General features: G+C 39.9%; 1 protein-coding gene across 1 annotated transcript in view; it reads right to left on the bottom strand.

Annotated features, from left to right (window-relative positions):
- The window catches only part of LOC118406216 (kalirin-like), a gene marked incomplete in the record, with an annotated part of 160338 nt that overhangs the window by 102241 nt on the left and 36988 nt on the right, over nucleotides 1-21109 (bottom strand). Inside the window, 5 exon segments of the mRNA XM_035806117.1 lie at nucleotides 6386-6462; nucleotides 7170-7241; nucleotides 7378-7536; nucleotides 8562-8693; nucleotides 9551-9742. Coding sequence (XP_035662010.1) covers nucleotides 6386-6462; nucleotides 7170-7241; nucleotides 7378-7536; nucleotides 8562-8693; nucleotides 9551-9742 — 632 coding nt within the window.

Here is a 21109-nt window from a genome sequence, read left to right as displayed (position 1 = left end):
ATACTCATGTATAGCGCCATACGACACCACAGCCACAAACAACAAGCCACAGTCGTTTCCCCACTTACCTCATTCCTGCATTTCCTGTTATTGCTGAGGCTACAGCAATGTATATTTTGTACCTTCCATTGACAGCAACTCCTCTGTGGTTAAATATGTATATAATGTTTTTGAAATGTTATGACTACATGAACACAACATGTCCAGAACACGAGTTATCAAGACGCAAAGTTGCATTGCAGTACCGTAGAACGCCGCTAGAAGGCCCATGATCGAACATAACATTCGTTTACATGACCCTTACCCACATACCAAATTTGTATCCATCCACATCTTCTCCAGATATTCACAAACACAAACACAAAACTGGCACCAAAATCATAACCTTCCATGTGAGGGCAATAAATTTCAATGTTTATGTTGCTGCTCAAATAAATCAGCACCATGTCCAAGTTGTGGCATGCCAGACCAGGACCCCAGTGTGACATTTCAGACACCTTACCCCATGTTTGTGTGGGATAAGTAAGGCTGCACATACTAGGTCATGTCCCACAAACAGTCATACACAGCAGCTGGTGATCCGTGACAATGGTCTGACGTCATAAGCCTGTGAATCTTATTTTCCCCATTGCTTCCCTGTAAAAGATACAACTGGCACCCCCTCCCACATTCAGACATTAGAATAATGGAGAAAAGTGAGGTTTCCATTGAAAAATATGTAACACAGCTTTGTGGATCAACATTTCAATTGCGAAAACAGAAATGCCATTGAAACCAACACCTTTTCATGATTGTATCTTATGAACGAATGAATCATTATGGTTTATTGCACTTCAATATAAACATATGGGGCTGCACTCATTTAAGTTCACATGAGCAGGGAGGGGGATATAGATTCAGTCATATTTGGGACTGCACTCTTGCTGCAGCGCTACCTTGCAGCAAAGAGTTCATTACACCCTGATGAAGGCTGCTAAAAGCATCAAAATGTGAAAAAATTGACTTGCTGTATTAGAAGAACTACTTGCTAAGGCTATACATAGTTTGTACAATTGCGGCTGGCATCAACATAACTTTACAACTATGGATACGTGCCCATGTGGTAAGACTAAGCTGATACTTAGGGCGAAGAGTTAAATCAACTGTTGCTGTATTACAAGAACTACTTGCTAAGGCTATACATTTCAGTTTGTACAATTGCAGCTGGCATGAACATTAATCTCCACCATGTGGCCCATGTGGTAAGATGGGCTGATACTTGCGGCAAAGAGTTAAAAAAACTGTTGCTGTATTACAAGAACTACTTGCTAAGGCAATACAATGTACAATTGCAGCTGGCATCAACATTAACTTCTCCACCATGTGGCCCATGTGGTAAGACTGAGCTGGTACGTACTTGTGGTAATGGGTTCCCATCAGCACCTGGTGCTGACAGGCTCAGTACCACTGGGAGGAACAAGATGGCTAAAATTTCACTTTGGTCACCATGGCAACTAGGTAGGGATCTACCAAGTATATTTGCTATAGGGAGGAACATTTATCGCTTGTTATCTTGTCACCACGTGACATAAATGCAAGTGCAGCATTTGTGCTTGAAAAACAATTCTGCTTTATGAGTACCAGCTAATGAACTCGTAACTTAATCTCCCTGTGCACAAACTGCGATTTTTTTAATATATGTACATGTACACTTCTCCTGATGTGTAATAATGGTACACTCCAGTCTGTAACTAGCGTAAGTAAGGCAAAGGTATAAGCAGTCCTCCTAATCAACCATTGTCAACTGAGGTTAACTATAGCATGATGATAACTTACATTGTATCCTAGAACTGCAAACTGGGAGAAAACACTGCTCACAGTAGGAGGAGGGGTAATATACCATTTTTGTGGGACCGTGTAGCGCAGTGGCAGTTTCTTCGGCCTGTGACCGAGAGGTTGCGGGTTCGAATCAGTCTGCTGTGTTACCGATCTTGTGCCCTTGGGAAAGGCACTTTACACGACTTTCCTCACTTCACTCAAGTACTAAACAAAAATACCAAGCAAGAAATGCAAAGTTTTTCTAATCAATATGAAATATTTACAAATGATTGATGCCCATAGACAGTTATCATTATGGACTAAAAAGGTAATCTATTTGTTTGATTATATTCTTGATAATCATCTACATCATATTGACAACCCCAATGCTTTCAAACAAAGCAACTTTTCAGTGTGATCTATCATTGGACTTGATGGCTGGCTTTATACATACTAGTACAGTCAAACCTGCCCGAGCGACCACCTCTTCTCAGCGACCACCTGGCCATTTCGACCACTTTTTCTCGGTCCCGATTTTTTTCCCCATTGACGTAAGCATTAAGCGACCTTTACTCAACGACCACCTGGCCAACGCGACCGCGACCGGCTCATATTGGGACCCATAACGACCGCATCATTTTCAAAATTGAGGTTTTCACCGATTTTTTATGATAACTAGCGCGATGTTGTGCTGAAATCGGCCAGTTTGCGTCGGATTTTGACTGTCATTACGATGTTATGTTTAGAATAAAGATGACGGCGGTCAATAGGTGGGTCAATGGGGCAGTCTACTGTAATATGGGAGGAAATTTCGTTGTAAGAAAATCCGAATTTAGTTGTTGCAGAAGTTTTCTTTTAAATCTATAGACTATCATTATAAAGTGAACGAATGCTGAAACGTATATAGCCTCATACTTTTTTAAGAAAGATCTGTGTAGCTCATACCTTTTTAAGAAAGATCTGTGTGAGTGCTTTTGTCCAACTGTACTGTACATTCACCCGTGGTTAAGTTAGTACGCTATCGGGACGTACCGGGCATCGAATTCGAAAGGTGCACCGTAGTTATTTCAGATACGGCGATCAAGAACACAGCGACGCATGGCTTGTATGGTAACTGACAGCATCAAAGTTCCCTTACTGTCTAAAACGTTAGGGTACAAATATTGAGCTTTAAAACACTATATCATATAAAAGCTCGATACAAGCTTGGGGTTAAATTTACAATCTACAGTGTGCGTGTTGTATTTGACATTAAAGACCTTGCTTCTTTGCGTGCGTGCAGTGTGCTTGCTATTTGCCATTAAACACAACGGAAACCATTTATACTTTGCATTGGGCATGTTTTGAGTCGATACTCTTCTCAGCGACCACCTGTCCAAATCGACCGCTTTTCTCCGGTCCCCCAGGTGGTCGTCTTGGGCAGGTTTGACTGTACTGTACATGCATGTAAGCCCTTGCAACAAAGTGTTTATTTGAGCCGACAACTCTGTACAAGAATGTCAGAAAAAAGACACCTGTACTGCTACACTATTTGGAGTATTAAGTGCTTTGACCCAAAGCAAACAAGGGTCACCTGCAAATTCCAAGATGGCCACCAGGTTGACCTTGACATTGCAAACATTCGTTAACCAAAACGTAAACACACTTTCAAAATCAAGAAGCTTTCGATCAGATTGCCGACATCTTCCATCTAAAGTAATTGATTGGTCTAGACTTACACGAATCCTGTTTTGTAAATGAAGAATCAAGGCTTGTTTTATGGCGAAAGACTGTCGCAGATTCTAATGATGAGAGACGCTGAAAAATTTCAGATATTTTAATCTATCACCATTGTATACGCTGTCAAAAAAATATGTGACGTTACTTAAAAGGACATCTAGTTTCCAAAAATACAATATATACATTCAAGACATAGTAAGTATAAAATGTGGAAAAGATCAAATCCATTGAAATTCCCAAAACATTGGATAAAAGGCAGAGGCTCTGGTATTGTACAGAGCATGAAAGACTGCTAGCAGCAACTGTACTCAACACAATATGTTAACCAGAGTGAAAACTTCATTCATAAGATACCATTGACGACATGGAGGACTGTCGCCTCTGATAAAAAGGTATTCATCAAATGCTATTCAGGGAAAGGGAATGGAAAGTTGTCATGCTGACTTCACTGACTGAGACTGACTGTGCAAATGGTAAACAAACTCATAGGAGATTCTGAACGTCCAGGTTATGTTCTGTGTTCAAAAAATGTTCCTATCAAATGTCATTAACTGTAACCCCCATCCCCTTCAAAACACATGCCACCTGTATAATTACTCAGAATTATGACACTGTATAGACCTGTATGGCACTGTACCAACTAGGCCACAATGAAAGAGTAAGGTACCTGGTTAGAGTTTGTACACAATCATATTATATCATAAAGCTGTCACTATATCTACTCACTTTGAAAAGTGACTCAGGTACATGTATTCATACATTGGTAAGACATAGACAAACCGAAACCTCATCAGTCAACACGGGAATCAAACCCAGGCCTCCTGGTTTGCCTACTCCTACAGGCAACAGCACATTCATACAGCCCTCTACAAAGACCAATCCACATTCTTTCTCCACTGTGTGCAAAATCCTAACTGATTCCCCATTCATGTCGGCATATGGAAACAAGAAATGCACACAAACTTGGTTCAACAGTAATACAGTCAGTAATACATGTACTTACATTGCTGTCAACAGAAAGACACTATCAGGCAACTACACATGCATACAACATTCTACCAAGTCCAATGAACATCCTTCTCTACTATATACCAATCCTAACCAATTCCACATACATGTTGGCATATGGAAACACACAGACTTGATCAAACTGTAATACATGTACTTACATTGCTGTCAACAGAAAGACACAATCAGGAGTACCCAGGAAAAGGCATGCCGCACGCCTCCTGTGTCATTCTACGTCACCGGCCACAATACACTGCTCACGGTTCACACAGCACCAAAGGAGATTCCCACACAAAGCTTGCGCAAACATGTAGGTCCATCAGAATTCCACAGAACTGATACTGAGGAAAATCTCAATCTGTTGCCAATACTGCTAATGCTAGAAAAACTTTCTAACTATAAATGTCTTATTCCAACACTCAAAAAAACAACCATTCAACTTCAAGATACACAAATGATTAAGTATCTTATCAACAGCAAATGGAATATTCCAGACGGTACAGACCCAAAGTCATCAATTTGCATTGCAATTTTAAGCCAAGATTTAATGTATTAAATCAAAAGTAACTGTTAAGTAAGGAACTTGATATCAAATTCTTCACATTCAAAGGATCAATACGATAAAGCAAAACACAAAAATTTATTTAGTTTCATCACAATTGACCCTAACCTGAACCCCTTACTTTAATGCAAGCACTTTTCTTTCACTCTGAGTGGACTGGGATATTTCTACATATCCTTTACAAAGACTTTGCAAACATGACTTCTGAAGTACATTTCAAAACACGTTGAGAAGAATGTCTGTTTTAAAGACCACACAGGCAGCTATGAATACACACTGGGCTTCCGCACTACTTCTACACTCTTCAAAATAAAGAAACAACTCTCGGCCAACCTTCCCAAACATTCGCTAAGGAAACAAGCATTACTGGGGGAAGTATCTCTGAGTAAATTGAATATTGGTGGGATTTGGCGTAAAACTAACAAATTAGGCATGCCTGGCTGAATCCCTTTGTGAAGGGAATACAAACTGTGGGGTCACATAGCAAGAGTAAGCTGGCATCAAATTTGAAGGCATAGATTCTGAAGCAGAGATGACTAGTACCATTACAATCTAAACAGGAATTATCTACTTCTCTTACACTTGGACTTAACTTAAGACATGACCAACAAAAGGCAAACCAAACAAGATTAGCAATGGAACAAGCTAAAAATATAGGGATTCCCTTGCATTACAATGTGTCTATGACCCACTGTATATGTACAATGTATGTGATGCAAAATGGCTGTAAAAGAAAGTTTTTTTTACTGGCAATAACATTGCTGGAATACAGCATTTTCTTTAAGTACACAAAAACACCGAGTTACCCTGTGTTTGGGATCACCTGTCCACTTAACCTACTTCTCAAGAGTGTACCATTTAAGGTGATTAAACAAAGTGACGTTACAGCACAATACTTTTTTCTTGACATGAACACTTTGTGCAGACCACACAAATCAACTACACAGAAAAAAGTTGTTCTCTTACAAAACATTTTAACTGATCCCGGGGTACCCTTAGCCTTCAATGAAACAACTTTATAAACCTTTCAAAACACATCACCAACAAATAACAAAGTTCCAACAAGAAAGCCAAGATTTCCTAGCAAATCACCTCAAACCTCATCACAAATAGAAGCAGCCAAATGGAACCTACAATTCACAATGTGAAAAAATTATAGGCCACTTGAAGCAACTTAAAATCAGGAAATGTAACCTTTCCAAAGTAGAATGCAAGTGAAATAGGAGATCCTAAGATATCGTAAACTTTCTTACCTTTGCAACTTCTTCAAAGTCCTCATGTCTCTTCTGCAGGGCACGCGCTCGATGGAGGGACTTGCCGACCCCCGTGTGCTTACTGAGGAATCCTTCACCGTGGTCGTCTATCCACTCTATAACCTGTAACAGCACAATAAGGCATCGTCAAATCTCAACTTTCGGATTCCTTTACTAATCATAACTCTATTTGTAATCCCTGGTTTGAGATGTTTCCTTAAATATCACCATCAATAATTTCTGGTTAAAGATATTCAAAGATTGAGAGGCAGCCAATGACTGTGTTTTCTTTAACTGTCATTTTTCAATTACCAGTTTTGATTGGTTCTGTGGACCACTGACAGCCTATCATATACACGTAACTTGTTTCTTATCAAAATGTATTTCAAGAACTGTACCTGTACATGTTGAACATCCGTCTGGAAGACACAGAGCTGTAGCCACTGACTGAGGCATACTTTCTGTACTGTCAAGCTTCCATTGCTTTGATTGAATCATCTGTGCAGTATTATATATATTATGGACATTACCATAAACATCTTGTTTCTTTACCTACCTGTTGCACATCTGCTGCAGCCTCTGACTGTGGCGTAGTTTCTTGTACTGCCATTTTTTAGGCATTTCGGTTCAGTGGAACATTTTCCTGCTCATATGGCAAATGACAGCCTATCACAAGATATGTTTTTTAACCCACCTATTGTATATCCGTCTGGAAGACACAGAGCTGCAGCCTCTGACTGAGCCGTAGTTTCTTGTGCTGCCACACCTCCTCCAGCTGGCAGTGTTTCTCCAGTAGAGTACTATATGGTTTACATTATCACAGGACCTACCTGTTGTACATCCGTCTGGAACACACAGAGCTGCAGCCTCTGACTGAGGCGTAGTTTCTTGTGCTGCCACACCTCCTCCAGCTGGCAGTGTTTCTCCAGTAGAGTACTATATGGTTTACATTATCACAGGACCTACCTGTTGTACATCCGTCTGGAACACACAGAGCTGCAGCCTCTGACTGAGACGTAGTTTCTTGTGCTGCCACACCTCCTCCAGCTGGCGGTGTTTCTCCAGAATCTCGTGTACCAGGTCCAGCACGTGCTGCGCTGCCTGGGAGTAGTCCGCCTGCGCCGTCATCGAGTTGGACGTGCTCGGGCTGACCGGCTGCTGCAGGGAGTCTAATAGGGTCTTCCCGTCTATACAAACCTACAGAAAACAAAATGGAACATCCACTTGAATATAAGCTCTAACAAACTTTAAGTCATTACCATGAACATTCGTCTGTGTTAGTGTATTTGCCCTCATCGAGTTAGACGTGCTCGGGCTGACCGGCTGCTGCAGGGAATCTAACAGGGTTTTCCCATCTATACAAACCTGAGGAGAGGAGAATGGAACATCCACTTGAATATAAGCTACACATCATGTATTGTCATTTGTATGATAGTTCATCTGTATTAGTGCATTTGTCATCGATTTAGACGTGCTCGGGCTGACCGGCTGCTGCAGGGAATCCAACAGGGTCTTCCCGTCTATACAAACCTGATGAGTGAAGAATGGAACATCCACTTGAATATAAGCTCTAACAAACTTTAAGTCATTGCCATGAACGTTTGTCTGTATTGGTGCATTTGCCTCATCGAGTTGGACGTGCTCGGGCTGACCGGCTGCTGCAGGGAATCTAACAGGGTTTTCCCATCTATACAAACCTAAGGAGAAGAGAATGGAAAAAACCTTTCAGTCTGTCCTGTCCTGTTCTGTTGAATGACAGTGACTACTAGTACTTCCTATTTATTTTTTTATTTCAATTATACAAACATGCAAAAAAGAAAATTGGACATCCATTTTAACATGACACAAGCTGTTAATCAAATCAGTCATTTCACAAATTTTGATAAATACTTCCCATCTATGCAAGCCTGCAAAGACAAAAATGTAACATCCTTTTTAAAACAACACATTACAAATATTCAGTCAGTCCTGTTTCCAATCTATGCAAATCTGGCAGAAAAATTTATAGAATTCGTACAAGTCTGTATGAAAGCAGTAGCAAATTCTTTTACATCTCCCTGACTTGAAATCCCAGCCCTTCTACAAGAAATCCCTACAGAGATGACACTTCACAATGCCCCCTAGTGACTGAAGTAAAAAATGCAATTTATACTGTACACACTGTACTAGTAGGTTTTTCATGTTTTCTAATTGAGGTACATGTGTATAACTGTTCTTCCCACCTCACTATACTTCTGGTTGATGGTCTCATACAGCCCCTGGTGTTTGTGGATGGACTCTTCCAGGTTCTCTACATCTGCAGGTAAGTTCTCCACCTGGCAAGACTCCGTCCACACTGGCACCTGAGTTAAGTACTGGGGAGATAACAAAGCCTTTTAGATATGATAATATGCACAAAATAATGTTGTAAATGAGAAAAAGGCAATGTTTACACAGTTCACAATCATGTATATGTCACATTCTACATCTTAGCATCATTTGAGTTTTGATCGGACTTTCTCCTAGGAGAGATCCTGATTGCAATCTGTACTAGTAGAATCACCGATTGTCCTAGGACAGATCCTGATCGCAGTCTGTTTCCTATATCTTAGCATCATTTGAGTTTGGATCGGAGATTCTCCACAGAAGTAATACTTTTATACTGTGCAGACATATGTCACAGTAGAGATCACGATCCAGTACAATCGCCGTCTCTCCTAGGAGAAACTCCGATCGCGATCTCTCCTAGGAGGATCGGCGATTGTACTGGATCGTGATCTCTACTGTGACATATGTCTGCACAGTATAAAAGTATTACTTCTGTGGAAGGATTTCTCAGTTTCTTCAATTTCTTAAAGGCTCTAGTTTTTTTCCGAAACTATCTCGCTCTCAATCTTTCTCGGCAAAATTTCCTTCACTAAAGTCTTGAACAGAAAGCCCTAAATCAAAGGCTTTTTTAAGTTACAAAATACAAAATCCAGATCATAAGAAGACTAAACAAAGCCGTCATATTGGAGAAGTATAGAAAAGGCCTAAGAAAACTTCAAGAACATGTCCAAGACACAAATTTTACACAACCAGTGTCGCCTTCTTGTTCTTTAGGATCAATACTGAAGATGAAGGGATTGGTCATCAGTATTGATCCTGAAGACGGCTTAAACTTTTGAAAATTTGGTTTGTGTATATCTTTGTGTTAGAAGAGCATTGTACAATTATGTAGAAACTATCTTACCTCTTCTGCCTTGCTGTGAAACATGACTGACATGGCGAGTAGCGTGCTGCGTTCGTCCAGTCCCCCCGCAAACGTCTTCCACTCCCGGTCAAGCTTGGTGGCCTGCTGTCGTATCTGCTGGGCGGCGTAGTGTCCGGCGTCGGCGAGTCGCTGCGCTACTGACATGATTCGGTTGATGTTCACGTAAACATTCTGCAGAAACAAAGAAAGAAAAATTAAACACTGGTCAGAATGGATAATGTGCTTCATTTATATTAAATGTGTGACACAAAACATATCTTATGCAGCTGTAAGGTCCACTCTCTTAGTTTCTCTTTGAATGATGATGATGGTCAGAATGGGTTCTCACTAAACGAAGGTAAAGGTCTCGTAGCCTTTTTGACGTCGTAGGGGCAGTGGGTTGTCATCCTTCTCCTTTCACCTCCTTTTACCTCCCCGACCAAAGTCAGGGTACCCACTGTTGACTGACAGTGAGAAAGCCATGTCAAGAAAATTTAACAGTGGTCAGAATGGGCTTTCACTAAATGAAGCTAAAGGTTTAGTAGCCTTTTTGACATTGTAGGGACAGTAGGTTGTTATCTACTGTGTCCAGGACACAGTACTGGAAGGTAGGGCCCATCCCTCTCCTTTCACTGCCTTTTACATCAGAACGAAAGGTAGGTACCCACTGACAACTTAGAGTATTAAAGAAAGAAATGTCAAAAGCTTTTCCCAATAGAATACAAAATCAAGCTAAGACACATTGGAAACAACCCAACACCTTTTCAGTGTGTGTCTGCTAGTGAAATAATTCGGCCATTGATGCCATATACACATACAGATACAGATGGGTGTACCTGTGTACCAGTCATCTGAAGTAACCATCCTTTATGGGGTTTGCAAGGTGGGTTGTGAATTACACAACATTCTCTGCACTACTAACAACAGCAAATTCAGACATGCATTACGGTAATGCCTGGTGCATTATCTAATGCGCTGCCTTTAACTTAACTACCACCAATTACAGTTCGCGTTGAATTAGAACATTCTGATTGCAAATTACGTAATGCCAAACGGCTGACTATGCCTTATCAGAGAAAGACATGTAGGCCCCTTCATATTACATCAAAGGAGTTCTTACATACAGATGGTTGAAGCTACAAATTTTCCATTTCACACAGCTTACTCCATCTTCAGAAGGCATCAAATCGAGCTATCTGTCTCAGTTATACTAGTAATATATATATATATACATTGTATACTAAAAGCATGAACTGTCTGGATACAATGTGACTCTTTGTAGAGTAGCAATACAAGTTACTGTACAAAATACAGAGTAAATCTCTAAAATGAGGATTTGTCCTTCCCCCTCCCCCCACACACAGCAAACTCATGAACCACAGAAGTGTATTTGTGCTACGGTATTGTTTCAAGTATCTAAATTCTAATACACTTTAAATCCTTGTGGTCACTCCTCGTAAAAACTGATGAATCTTCCATAACTTGGTCACTATTTGAAGCTTTTATGACACCTTCAAAGTTCACGAACATGTTTTACATACGAAACTGTTATAAATTGACTTGCAACACTCTGCCAAAGAGCATGCAGTGACTGGGAGAAAATAGAGACAAATGTAACAATCATGGGAACAGGGAACGCCTGACGGCCTGCGACCATTTCGCACCCATCTGTTTAAATATGTGTCATTGTCTCCCCATCTGTTGAATGGTCAGGTCCATTAGAAGCAGCCATTTAGTTTAATGGTGCCGTACTTTGTACAGATGTCCCTACAATCTATCTACAATTACGGACCAAAATCACTTCCTAACCATCTAGGCACATACACTGTTCAAACTGAATAATATACTGTATATCATAAAATCTTTTATGTTGCCTACCTTATTTTCGCAACCATACAAAAAATTATATTGTGCTTCATTTACATTAAATGTGTGACTCAGTAATTATCTTTTCCTGCTATAGAGTCCGTCCTCTTTGTTTCTTAAGTTAAACTGGCTAGAGCAAAAAAACAAACACTCAGTGTTATGTGTGATTCAAAAATGTCCTTGTAACCTTTCCCCAAAGCGAAGCGTGGCTTAAGTGACACGTACAAGTACAGATACTTTGAAATTGCACAGGACTCTACATGTAAGCCCAGAAATTGCAATTAAGGTCACTATGAACATTTCATAAATCCTGTGCAAAGCAATATCCATCCATCTCTCCCACACTTCCAAAATACATTCTATTACGGAAATGTATGAAGAGATTTTGACTTCTATATTGGATGCCAGAGAAAGCAGTGTGTAAGTATGGTTAATAGAGTCTGCCCTCACAATTCATGAGCCAAAAAAGGGAGTTCTACTGCAGTTTCAAAGAGTGACACAAAAAGGGCCCAATATCTTGACTTTGTCTCTCTAAATAAATTACTCCAGCTTGAGTGAATGTTGGCCAGAAGTAGACAGGCACAACGAAAATTTGGGGACTCCAACCTATAGCTACAATGTACCTGTTCATCACTTCTTCCTGACATCACAAGCTATCTGCCACCAAACTCAAGACAATACCATGTCCAGGACGAAAGATAGAAGTTCAGACGCTCTACTGAAGTGCCAAGAACAGCCAGCAGGGGGCCCAAAATTGACCTTCATCTTCACCTTTCCAACACCTACACACATTCCAAATATCATCACAATCCATCCAGAGGTTCTTGAGTTATTGCTGACTACATACAAAACAGAAACACAGACAGGCAGACCCAAAACAACATCTCAATTTTTCATTGACTTCCTTCACCAAGACAGAAAGAGGACAAAATCAATAATCTCCAAGTAGATCCTACAATGGCATAAGACTTAAGATAGTACAAAACTGGCCAAGGAGTGTAGGTAGCCAAAAGGTGTACAAACCCCTAAGCCGGCTTCACTCCTCTGCCAGTTTTTGATACTATCTTATGCTACAGTAGGATCTGCTTGGAGATTAGAGAATCACTAAGGCCAGCTGTTTGTCTGTTAAGCCACCCTGTAATTAATTGACATGGACATTTGAAGTGAGACCAGGGAGCAACATTACAGGAGAGATATCATCACAGTCCCCTTCAATGCCGTGACCTTAAACCTAAAAAGGTCAGCAGGAGGTTCAGGAATGTCAAACAAGGAAACATTAGACTTGGAGATACAGAGAGAAGGTCACCGTGATTCAAACTTGAACTTGGTGCATAGGAAAGACAGAGAGATGTAATGATGTCCAAATACCGCTTTGATAGATTTTGAAACGAAATCTCTTGGTATAATGAATAGTACTAGATTAGAAAAGTAAGTAAAGTAAGTAGATTAGAAAGCGAAACAGCCAGAGGGGTATAGGAATGAAGCAAGAAGAGCTACATACACATTCTGTTATACTCAACTTAACAAATGGGAGAGTATACACTACAATTTCAAATAAAAGAAATGTTGTTGTATTGACCCCAAACTACAGTACACACTTCCTGCTTATCACGATACTGTGAGACAGTCAATAGGGTTTCAAGAAAAGTTCCTTCAAGCAAATATGAGAATATATCTTACATGTATGGTAAGTCCAAAATGTACCTACAATGTAAGACTTAGCTAATTCTGTTCCGACGTTATAACGTTACATCATTTTGAAAAGGAACTTCAACGTCCAACACTTCCAGCAGCGGTAACTTCTCAGGACAGCTGACCCTAATTCTTCAGTACACAGCACCATACCCCAGTAATGACTCAGAGTCACTCTCCTATTCCTCAGCCCTACTGCCTGCACAGGATGGGGGATATCAACACTGACTAACCCTGGCCTACCTCCAATGTACTGTAAATGCATTTAAGTTTGCGGGGATTTGATTTCGCGTTAGTGGGAAAGTGGAGTGTGGTTTTAAGTTCACAGTAGTGTCATACACTGAAGTCACATACTGTAAGGGAAAAATGTTCGCTGTGGTTTTAAGTTTGTGGCAGACTGCCTCGAGGAAAACTGCAAACATAAAACTAGCCTGATTAAATCTCGCTTATAGCAGCCCGCCAAACATCCGCCGGCTCCGAGGGGAGGGGCCAGTTACAGCCATGGACAGCGGAGTTTGTGTTACACAGACTAACATAAAACCGCCGCGAACGTTTCTGCATTTACAGTACAGCACACTTCTCCTCCTCTGGGTCATTCAATTAATACTGATTTCATTTCAAGACAAAATCAAATCATATACAGCTAGAGAAATACCACTGTTTACTGAGAAAATATGCTTCAACCAGGAGTGTTTTCTGTGCAAAAAGTTCTTTGTCAACTCTAGCCGATTGTAAGATATGATAATTATGAAACAGACTCACTCTTGGAGTAACAAAGGACATTTGTATGGTCCCCGAGAAGTAGAGTTTGATAGCTTGTACCTACAACCACATTGGTTTTTGTGTTTTTAGACCACAAACTTGAAGCAAGCTAACATTCAGGTACAGTTTGACAGCACATCACTCAGAAGTTAACTAAGATAAACAAAAGACAGAACTCCATTTTTAACTGTTTCCATTACTAGAAAACATGACTAGACATAAAATCAGCTAACAATTCAATACATCTGAATATACTACCAATCACTTTAGTGTACAGTCTAGAGATACATGTACATGTCAATGTATAAAGGGGTGAACACAAGTACAAGTACTTGAAGCCAATTTACAGCCAGTTCCAGAAACTGCCTCTGGCTCAAATCTTGCCCACTTCCTGCCCAAACCCACCCGACCTTTCATCCTGTTCCTGTGACATTTACAACCATCCTTTCGTTATCGCTAACGAGCAAATATCTCTAATTAAACACGGAAATATCAGATTTTTCACCAACCTTCTTCCTCCCCTGCCAGTCTAGTCTGCCAAGAATAGCCTTGATCTATCTCGACTGGTCGAACAATTGACAAGAAATAATAAGCACTTGGGCTTACAGAAATGTCAGTAATGTAGGCTATGTTTTTGCTATCTCTTGAGATGAGGAAAGTCAGTGTGACCTCTGACCTCTAGAGAGCACCAGTAGCTCTGACATGTGGTCTCAGAACACAGTTTTTCGGGTATGGGGATTTACATGGTTAAGGACCCCAAAGTGAGGTGGTTCGACGACTCAAAACCTATAGTAGGGTGCAGATACAATTCACAAGAATTTAGTATGTTGAAGTTGAGGGTACAAGCTACAAAATATCTGAAGATGAGCATAGATTTGCCGGCTCGTTTTTCCATAACAGACGCTTTGATTTGACCCCCAGCGGAGGTCATGGAACTGCAGGCGGCGAACAGGAAGTGCCGGTAACATATCAAGGCGCAAATTCCCGCCGGCCGAAAAAGCGACGTAATCCAACTTATACAGTATGAACACCGATGTATTCCTCTACTATTCACCACAGATTCCACCTCGCTGTCGTGCACGGAAGAATAAATACGGCCTTTGCAAGTACCGCGATGCACTATTTTAACCCGAACTACTTTTGGGGACGGGGGTCGCGGATAATTACTGTGTTATGAGACCTTAAGCCAACTTGACCTTGGATTTCTTTACGTTCATACAATAAAACTAGTCAAGATACAAAACCGTACCAAATTTTAGAGCAGAAATCCAAATGGTTCCTGAGATATGGCCAACTTTGCACTTTGGCGCCTAGCACAGGTGTCGGCACTGTACAAGGACTATCTGAGGGGCCGCTAATTGGTCTCATTATCTCAACAAATTTAATATTCTGGTTGACTTTTTCTGTTATAAGGAGCTTGCCAGACCACATTCTACCGTTCTGGGTGATTGGGGTTGGGGGTTTGTCTTTTTTAGGGCGGAAAAGGGGGGGGGGGAGTCGAGCGGGCTTTAGACCGCACTAAGTCCTATACTTAAGCATAGGGAACGGTCTAGGCGGCCGTTGCCATGGTAACGGCGGGTCAGACGGTAACGAAAATGTTACAGTTCAAGTCAGCCGAGGTCAATTACTAACATATCGGTCAAATTTGATGTGCTTGTCCATCCCTGGGGAATTCACGCTGTGGATGAAGGTCTCAGAACACAGTTTTTCGGGTATGGGGATTTACATGGTTAAGGACCCCAAAGTGAGGTGGTTCGACGACTCAAAACCTATAGTAGGGTGCAGATACAATTCACAAGAATTTAGTATGTTGAAGTTGAGGGTACAAGCTACAAAATATCTGAAGATGAGCATAGATTTGCCGGCTCGTTTTTCCATAACAGACGCTTTGATTTGACCCCCAGCGGAGGTCATGGAACTGCAGGCGGCGAACAGGAAGTGCCGGTAACATATCAAGGCGCAAATTCCCGCCGGCCGAAAAAGCGACGTAATCCAACTTATACAGTATGAACACCGATGTATTCCTCTACTATTCACCACAGATTCCACCTCGCTGTCGTGCACGGAAGAATAAATACGGCCTTTGCAAGTACCGCGATGCACTATTTTAACCCGAACTACTTTTGGGGACGGGGGTCGCGGATAATTACTGTGTTATGAGACCATGTCTCCCACTCATCAACTGATATGGGCTGTTCCATTACCTTTTGGATAGGGGTGCTCGCTACAGTTTTTCTTTACCTTTCTTTTACAGCAAAGGACCTTATCATTACTTCCTCATAGACTATAAAAATTTCCAATTTGATAAAATTTCTACATTGTAGTAAATGATTTTTAAATGGAGCAAAGATAAAAGAGAAGATCTGGGGTTCATGCTGGTACGAGTTTATCAATAAATGATCTGATCTTATGCAGCTTGTACTTAACTGTAGAAAACTGTGTGTTGGATCTAAACATAGTTTACCAGTTGGGAAACAAACAAATAGAGCCAATGATATCATCAATGATCATTTTTATGATTTTCTTTTCACTTCGTAAAGTTGATGAGTATTGTTTCCTTGAAAGCTACATTTTTGTACCACAAAAATACCTCCCAAATCAAGACAAACATGTACCTTTTAGTCTACATGTACATCAACTAGCACATGTAACAATCCCAGGCTTGCTAATATCCACCCAATTTGAATTCCATCAGTCAAACATATGCGTAATACAGAACGGCATTGAAAACGTAACAAACAATTATGCTGTACAACAATTGCTTATACAAAGGTGACAAAAAGCAGGCTATTTACATATCAATAAACTATTATTACCTTTGACGATTCTTAGATACAGGTAAGCAACAAACATAGTGGTCGAGTCTCTATTTTACAAGTGATTAATGTAAAATTCATGATAGGAGATGGTTTAAAACATTTCCAATTTTGTTGAAATAAAAACCACTCTATTTCTTTCACGACCTATCCGATGATATCAAGTTTGAAAAGCTATGAAGAGAGACAGCTACTTTGACCTTGAATTTTGACAGACAAATAGCAACATTTGATGGGAAAGTATGTTAGATTATGAAAATAGTACTACATTGATAGTTATTTTTTTGAAAATATTATGGACTGAACTGTAACGTGATATCCCGTGTCAAGAGAAATTGAGATGGACAATCATTATGAATGCATCTTGATCGGACGATACATCATAGTCTGTCAGGTAATGTTAGAGGCACCTGGCCTGGCAGACTAGCAACAAGTGACAACCAACTAGGCCAAACCTTCTTCATGGTATCCATGGTAACGAGGCGCCAATCATCAGGGCAGTCTGGAGGGAATTGGGGCAAAATCCTGCATTTGATGGGAAATAGCCACGCAATAGTCTCAAGTTGAGGGGGAAAACGGTCGCATCTGTCGTGCTGAGGAACAATGGCTCTGCATGGGGGTTTAACCAAGCAGGTGCATGGTTGAACGGGTGAGGACAATAGCGGGGCCTTGGAACTTGTTCAAATATGAGGGTCTGTATTGGGAAGCCTTTACAAGCTTGTCCTTAGTTGTCTAAAATGTTCATTGATAATTCTCTGAGAAAATGACTCTTTAACAAGGAGACTCAAGCATCTTTAATAACATGAGAAACAGTAAGTTTTAATAATAGTCAAAACATTTAGGAAAAGTCCAATTTCTTTTGTGTTGAAATAACAGTAACTGTTTAAAATCCATTTCATAATTTTATCATTATGGACATTGAAAACTCAAGTTCAAATACACAAGCCATCCAAAAAGATTTCCTAACAAGATGTATATCTAAATGTATTACAGGCAGCTGTAAGAATTTTATGGAAACAATGGCTAGAGTATCACTTAAAAACCCCATTACATCCTTGTGAGTACAAGGAGTTACCTTCGCCCTACTGGTAGCAGATGAATAATATATTACAGTAACAGCAGAAATCATTCATAAATTATGCAGGATTGTCCCCTATGGAAACTATAACCTTCACTTTTGATACCAACTTCTCCAATGACTCCCCTGTTACCATCAAATTTTTTTTTACTGAAATGAATTGCTGATACAGGACTCTTGGGTTCTAACCCCAGCAACACTCGGGAGGCGACAACGGAAATTAAGTTACAGCATTCCTGTACATCATAACATGGTGAACTGAGGCAACATCTAGGCACAAGATATAGATGCTTTTTAAGACATTTTTTTAAACAGTGCAACGCCAATACGGGTGGTAGAACCTGAAATGATGTAACGGGGCCTTATGCTCATACCAGTATCATGCTGATTTTCTTTGCTTTTAAAGACTAAAAGAGAAAAGCAGACTAGCTGCCCAGTCGTGGCCAGGACTCCCATAGTATTAACATGAAATATTGTATACTACTAGTACAACATGTACTACTAACTACTACTACTGCTTTGACTACTACATGTATTGTATTACAGAGGATCGTGTACGTTTTATCAAAGCTACTGTAAAGTGGCTATAACTAGTCTACATGTATCATTAGGTTGTTCACATCGAAATCATAATGTAAACAAACACGGTTGTTGAACACAAATTGACTATATAGTAGTATATCACATGTACAAGCACTTCACAATTGATTTACTCCTGTACTACTCACGAGATATACATGCCAAGAGGTAGTACTACCGGTAGGTATACCAAGAGGTCTGGTATTGACAACATACTGGAATTCTACCCTTGGAACTTATGAAATAAACTGTTATCAACATTGGAATATACAACAATATGGAGTTGAATAATGTCTATAATATTGTTATCAAGTTGTATAAAGTGCTATTTCATAAATAAGAGAAGATCTCATTTCATAAATACATGTACACTTACCAATGGAAGAAACTGCCTGCAGAAATCTCCATGTACCTTTCAAGATAGCATTTGCTACAGTTAAGAATGCTTTTGGGTCAGTGTCATTTCAAACGAAATCTCGACACTTCCAAAAACAATTCCACAAAGAATCAGTTCTAAAGCTCTCTATTATGGGGGGAGCATGGAGAAAGATACATTGCAATGTTATTGGAGGCAAACCTTTAAGAATCTGGAAGTTGAGGAATCAAGCAGATTTCTACAGGCCATGATTTTAGTGAATGTTTTCTGCTAGTGGCACAGGACCTGTAATCTACATAACAATTGGGAAGAAAGGGAACCAAAACTAATGGCAATTTCGCAGCCAAATGTTGAATAATAGTACATGCCGCCAGCAAGACAATTCCTCCACGCGCCTGTCAAAGGACTCCCATTCAAAGTACGACAAAGGGTCGTCTTACACGCGTTTCCACCAGCTGTACGAAAAGCGAGGCGGTGCAAAAGTCACCAAAACATTATATATCTTAAAGTTAAAGTCGGTCCATGCAATACTTCTGAGTCAAAATCTTGTAGCACAGTTACTATAACCGCACTGTAAGGGACACTGTCAGTTAGAAACTTCAAATGGCAAGCATTCCCCACCCTCAGTGCGTTTAACTATACACAATGAGACCTTACCTTGTATCATAAAAAAGGCAATCAACTGATATTATTCTTTGAACAGTTGCAGTTGACATTCAAAAAACATATACTACTAAATGTATGATTTCAACTATTACAATAGTTCATATTTATCATTTTTATGTAATGATAAATGGAATTTTGTCTATCGCAGCAAAAATACAACAAAGAATTTGCAAGGTATACAGTCATAACATCATCTAAAGCGCGCCAAGTCGATAGTAAATTGATAAAACAGATCTGAAGGCCTTACAGAGCATTTTGGTGGATCTTCACTTCCGTCTCTGTCCCACCCTTTTTTGGGGGGATATACTTTAAAAGCAGGGTAATCACATTAAGTGCAACTTAATTTCCTAAATGATATTAGCCTGAGCCATGTGATCCGTTTTCTCTGGAAATCACTGGCAGACTTCATTAAAGACTACGTCTATGACATGCGGAATTGGGGCAATAAAAACACTTGATTGTTGCCTTTCCTTGTGGAAAAAACTATACTACTCTAGCAAAAAATGATATGTACGTGACTGAAAAATCAGGCTAGACACTATGCAAAAATAAATTACAACTGATCAGTCAGTCAGATTTATTTGAGTTTCTTAAAAATAATACAGTATTAGAAAAAAATGTTGTTTTTGGCATGCAGTGACTTAATCTTCCTTGCAAACTACAAAACCTCTACCAACGTCTTTGAAAATTTGTGTTTCTTCAAAAATAATACAGTATCAGAAAAAATGTTTTTCTTGGCATGCAGTGACTTAACCTTCCTTGGAAGCTACAAAAACTCTGCCAAAGACTTTTAAAACACTTTAAGTGTTGCCCTGACTGGAATGCCATAATAGGCCATGTGTAAGGTCTCTCACATGGAGTCAAAGCCACTCCTATTTACCTTAACTAACAGGACACAGCAGCCAAATGTCCAAAAATAGAGAAAGCAAATCAGACTAGAAAGGCCGACATTTGCTTAGGAGCAAATACAGCATATTGCAATCCATCTTCATCCTTGAAAAAATCCCAAAACTCAACAATTTGAAGTAATGTTTGCTCAAAGGGAGAATGAAGTACTGTGGGCACTTGTCCTACACACCTTCATGCCGAATTTTAGGTCATTTGGTTTCAATATAAGGGCATAGGAGCCAAAAATATACATTTTTTAGTTAAAAATTGCTAAAAATCCCCAAATAACTCATTTTATAAGTGCTCTATGAAGAAAGTGTTGATGGGGTCCTGTTGTCATATGTCCAATTTACCTTTGTACCAATTTCAGGTCATTTAATGGTTTAAATACAAGGGCCTAGAAGCCAAAAATATACATTTTTAGTCAAAAATGACTGACACAGCAGCCAAATGTCCAAAAATAGAAAAAGCAAATCAGACTATACAATCAAGAAAATACATCAACTCTGGTGACCTCTTGACCCGAAAAGGACAACGAACTACCCAGTTTCAATCTCAATCATGGGCAAAACTCAAGCTCTTTGGATTTTTAGATTCCTGAAAAAAAGATGCTACAACAAAAGATAGGACTATCAGTCATTAGACACTACTCCATCAGATCTTGACATCCTAGCCACAATAACTGCCTACACAGCAATAATACTCAGACAGCCAATTTTACAAACAGTGCCACTGACCACTCAAAGCCCTTTCAGAATTGCCTAATAAAACCTATCCTAATAGTATACATTCAGAAAATTTTTCCCTACTTCTATCTATATTTTCCTTGGTCTCCT

This window comes from Branchiostoma floridae, chromosome 18 (genome assembly GCF_000003815.2).
Source record: "Branchiostoma floridae strain S238N-H82 chromosome 18, Bfl_VNyyK, whole genome shotgun sequence".
In the NCBI taxonomy this organism is placed as follows: Eukaryota; Metazoa; Chordata; class Leptocardii; order Amphioxiformes; family Branchiostomatidae; genus Branchiostoma; species Branchiostoma floridae.
Note: the sequence above shows the minus strand (reverse complement) of the source record. Positions and strands in the feature narration are given on the sequence as shown.